General features: G+C 52.5%; 1 protein-coding gene across 1 annotated transcript; it reads left to right on the plus strand.

Moving 5' to 3' along the window:
• Positions 1-1,163: 1,163 nt before the first annotated feature.
• Positions 1,164-3,707, plus strand: ASPRV1 (aspartic peptidase retroviral like 1). Its single transcript, XM_019647613.1, is given in 3 exon segments — positions 1,164-1,246; positions 2,712-2,754; positions 2,757-3,707. Coding segments are annotated over 3 exon segments (1,077 nt in total).
• The last annotated feature ends 1,079 nt before the right edge of the window (positions 3,708-4,786 follow it).

Genomic DNA, 4,786 nt, shown 5'->3' on the forward strand with positions numbered 1-4,786 from the left:
GGATTGTAGAGGTTGTAGGGAAGCGTGGGACAAGGTGGGCTAGAGAGGGGATTTGGGACAAGTGGAAATTGCTATAAACTTGTTAATGGGCTTTGCCTGCCCCAGAGACAGAGAGAGTGACCAAGGTCCCCAGTTAGGAGTGTGATGATAATCTGGCTTTCCAGAGGGGGAAAAAAAAAGTCCTGATTTAGAATTTGCCAATTCTGTGGTATAAATACTTCCACAAAGTCCAATTTCAAGCTACCAGTTGGCTAAAAACTGGTTCACAAAATTCTTGAATATTTAACAATCAGCTCTTGCTCACTGCCTATTAGATCATCGTCACCAAGAGCACAAGCCCCCAGGACCTGGCTGTACACCTCCCTGAGCCCAGCACATCCACTGCCCGACTTTATTTGCAAAATGCCCTTCTCACTGCATTGGATAGCCTGGAACCTGAAGCAAACTGTCCAGCCATTCAAGCTCCTTGTGTTTCCGATCCTAGATTTGGGCTTGTCTGCCTCACAAGTTATCATGATGCTCATTGAGGTGATGGATGTGAAACGACTTTGCCAAAGTAAACACCAAACCCAATCAAGTGAAGTGCCACAACCCAAGTTCCAGCAACCGCCTTTTTGTAGTGCAGAGCAATGGAGAACTCTGACTTCAGTATCCCGCACAATGGTTTGAAGAGCCAGTTTAGGGCATCCAGCAATCCTAGTTTGACAACTGACAAGCCATCCTGCCTCTCACATCTCTTGGTTACATGCCAGCCTCCTCACTCATTCGCACTTCCAGGGGACCAGATGTGTGGGGTGATGAATACCATGGAGCCAGGAAGCCACTAGGTCAGGTCCCTGGGCCACTGAACAACGCCCATCCCGGGGGCTGGGAGTCTATCCGCAGAAGTCCACCTGCGGAAGGGGCTTCCTGGTCTTACAGGTGGCAGAGACATTTCACCAGGTGCAGTTTTTTTTTTTTTAATGCAATCTTCTCGGAGATCCACCTGCCCTTGACACCTTCCCAGTGACTCCATTTCCCCCTCCTGTGGGCTCCTGGAATGGCACGATGGCCCCACCTTAGTCTGGCAGCTGTAATGGGAGGTGTTGACCCAGCTGCCTCTCTGCTGGCTCACTGTGTCAGGTTGAAGGGGCTGAGATAGTAGTGACAGAGAGTCTTTGGGCATGGCTGGGGACCTTGGGACCATCCAGAGGCAGGACCGGGACCAGGGTCTTCTGGGATTCAGCCAGTCCCTGGGTGATGAGTGGTACAGGGAGCCAGTGAGGAACAGGCTCTGTGCCAGGAAAAACAGCCCAGAGCCACAGGTGTGCCTTCAGTTCTTGCTCCTCTCCTGTTTGGTGGCAGCACTCACCCAGGCCTGGAGCCCAGCAGAGAGCACCTGCTGACCCCAGAGTAAGTTTCTATGGAGGCCGGAGACAGTGATGTGTGTGAACATCGCACCCTGGTCATCATAGGAGACAGAGTGGTGAACAACTCAGCACAGCACACTGCAATACACACTCAGCTGGGAGTAGGCTCATTTTGTGGGGCAGGGTAGAAGGCTCGATGGAGAGGGGTGATGATGCTTGAATGGGATTGTAAAAGTGAGTTCCCCCAACAGCTTCAACCTCTCTGCACAGGTCCGCACCAGGCTCCAGCCCTAAGACTCACAGATCTGCCTTCTGGGTATCCATGAGGGTGGCCTTGCAACCCCCCCCCCCCCCAACAGCCTCCTCCAGCCAAAGTCTTCCAGAATCTCACCCCTGGCTTCACCAACATGGCAGACATTTCCCCTTCTTAGAACAAAAGGGAATGAAATTCTTTGGCTGCTCTTTTTATAAATGATCAGGCATGCATGCATGGAGTGGGGTGGGGTGGGGGCTACAGTCCTGGAGAAGGGGCTCTTGGAAGGCTCCTGGAAGGTGAGAAGGGCCAGCAGGGGAGGAGACAACACTCATGGAGTGGCCAGAGCTGGGGCTGGAACAGGATCCCACATCCCAGATCCCAGCTTCCAGCGTCCACTCCCAGAAGTTCAAGAGCCACACCAGCCTACTTTCAGGGCCTTAATAAGGGCACAAGGGCCGAGGCCTAGCCCGGAAAAGTGCTGACTCTGAATTATGTGTGATCAATGACAAAAAATTACTGTAATGATTGAGTTCATGGGAAACGCTTGTGTGTGTGTGTGTGTGTGTGTGTGTGTGTGTGTGTCCTGTCATTTAAAAACTATTTCTGTGCACTCGTGATTCTGAGACCCTCCTCTGTCTCTTTTTCTGGGGAAGCTTATAGGATTCCACACTTGGTTCAGAAGGTATGAGAAACACCTGCTGCATGCCTCACACATAGTAGGAGCAGCATATAAGCTCCTTTCCTTTAACCACTCAAAGTGGTCATTTGGGGCTCAGGGCAAAAGGCTTCCCCAGTCCAGACGTTGATGGGCCACTGGTCCCTGCCTCCCCCTTCCTTCTCCAGCTGATGACAAACACCTAGATGTCGTAATGTCTTCCGTGTCCTCATCTGTTATTCTGGGCAGGCTGGGGAGGGTACCTGAATAGGCCCCCTCTGACTGGGGCTGGCCTTTTTTTGCAATGTGGGCTGGCCTGTGCCAGTCCCATGGATGGATGCAGAAGGGTGAGGCACTGAACCTGCTCGTTGGGCAGGATGCTGGCAGGAGGGCGGGACAAGCAGGGGCGGAGCGTCCAGAACAAAGGAGAATGAGGAGCCCTGGGGCCCAGGCTAGGCATCAAAAAGGCTCTGCAGAGTGAGCAGGCCACAGCAGCTGTCCTCCGCTGCGCACAACAGTCTGTCAGACAACCCTCGCTGGTCCCTTCTGTCTGCCCCAGGCTGGGCACCTAAGCAACACTCTGCTTAGAGAGGCCTTGTTCTCCAGCGTGATTGGGCCCGCACTGCTCTGTGGCTTTCTCTTTTTGGCGTGGGTGGCTGCCGCAGTTCCAGAGGACAGCAGCGGAATGGCCGGGAGCGGAGCCAGGAGCCAGAAGCGCACCTTCACCCCAGAGCCTTTTGATGGAGCCAATGTATCTCCTCAACTCTGGCTGCATCGCTTTGAGGTCATCAATGACCTCAACCATTGGGACCACCGCACCCAGCTAAGGTTCCTGAAAGAGTCCCTCAGTGGAGACGCCCTGGAGGTGTACAATGGACTCAGTCCCAAGGACCAGAGGAGCTACGGAGCTGTGAAAGAGGCTCTGCTGAAGGCCTTCGGGGGCGCTGGGGCAGCCCACAGCCACCTGCCCAAGGAGATTGTCTTTGCCAACAGCATGGGTAAGGGCTACTACCTCAAGGGAAAAATTGGCAAAGTACCCGTCAGGTTCCTGGTGGACTCGGGGGCCCAGGTCTCTGTGGTTCACCCGAGCTTGTGGGAGGAGGTCACTGATGGCGACTTGGACACCCTGCGGCCCTTTGAGAATGTGGTAAAAGTGGCCAATGGGGCGGAAATGAAGATCCTGGGCATCTGGGATACAGTGGTGTCGCTGGGTAAACTGAAGCTCAAGGCCGAGTTCCTGGTGGCCGATGCCAGTGCTGAGGAAGCCATCATTGGGACCGACGTGCTCCAGGACCACAACGCCGTCCTGGACTTCGAACATCGCACCTGTACCCTGAAAGGGAAGAAGTTCCGCCTTCTGCCTGTTGGAGGGTCCCTGGAAGATGAGTTCGACCTGGAGCTCATAGAGGAGGAACCCTCAGAGGAGGGGCGGCAGCAGTCCAAATGAAAAGCCCCCATTTCCTTAGCCCCCAAACACTGGTGGAAAACCCACCGCAGTGGAGGGGAAGGGCACAGGTTCTCAGGGGGGTCACTGGGCTTGGCCAACCCTATAAAACCAATTCTTGCCTCCCACCTTCCCCCTTCCTCCTCCCTCTGCAGAGGCCTTAATCTGCTCCTGGTGGGGAGGCTTCCATTTGAAAAGGCACAGGTGAGGGAGAACAAGCTGGCTTTCTTAGAGGGAGAGAGGGTCCTCATGATTGTCAAGCTGCCATTGTGGGCAGACTCGAAGGCTGGAAGAAGGTTCCAAGACGGCTAGAAATGATTGTCTTTGAGAGAGGACTAGGGGAACCCTTTGATCCCCTGAGATGTGGCTCAGTCACCTTCAGGTCTGTTTGGCCTGAATCAGCTGGGCTGGGTGCTGGCTGCAGGGTCCTCATGAGTGAGATCCAGCTCTCTTGGTTAAGGGTTGCAGCTGCTCCGGGATTCTTCCATGGTTCTTCCCACCTGCACAATATATGTATTTCCTTCTGTCATTTGCTTTGAAACCCATGGAACCTTGTGCCAATAATTCATTACTTCCAAAACTAATAAAGATTGAGTCATGGCAAAACCATGTAATGTGTTGATTGGGGATGAATAGGATGGTTGTGAGAGGGTGGGGGAAAACAGGGAGTACATGTCAAAGAGAAGGAAGATTCCAGTATCTATTGAGCGCCTAGCCTGGATGTAGGGGGTTATATATACACGATGACTATATATCTTGGGTTTTATGCCAGCCTCAATGTAAAATATTTTGACTTATTTCCCCCATAATTCCTGCCATTATTTCTAATTTAATCATAATTTCTCTACTCATTTCAAACTATAACTTTTTAGCATCCAAATTGCCCCTTATACTCAAAAGTGACCCTGAAGTTATTTGTGAGATGTCGTGAGTGGCGATTGGAAAATTATGGTTATTGTAAACAAATGGGAAAGTATCTACCTGGCAAATAAGTTCATACAGCTACCTGGGAGCCAGGGTTTGGAGGCAGAAAGCAAGGTCAGGGGACAAGTGTTTACCTGCACGAGGCCAGCCCAAGGGGG

Source organism: Hipposideros armiger, unplaced genomic scaffold (assembly GCF_001890085.2).
Source record: "Hipposideros armiger isolate ML-2016 unplaced genomic scaffold, ASM189008v1 scaffold_114, whole genome shotgun sequence".
Classification (NCBI taxonomy): domain Eukaryota; kingdom Metazoa; phylum Chordata; class Mammalia; order Chiroptera; family Hipposideridae; genus Hipposideros; species Hipposideros armiger.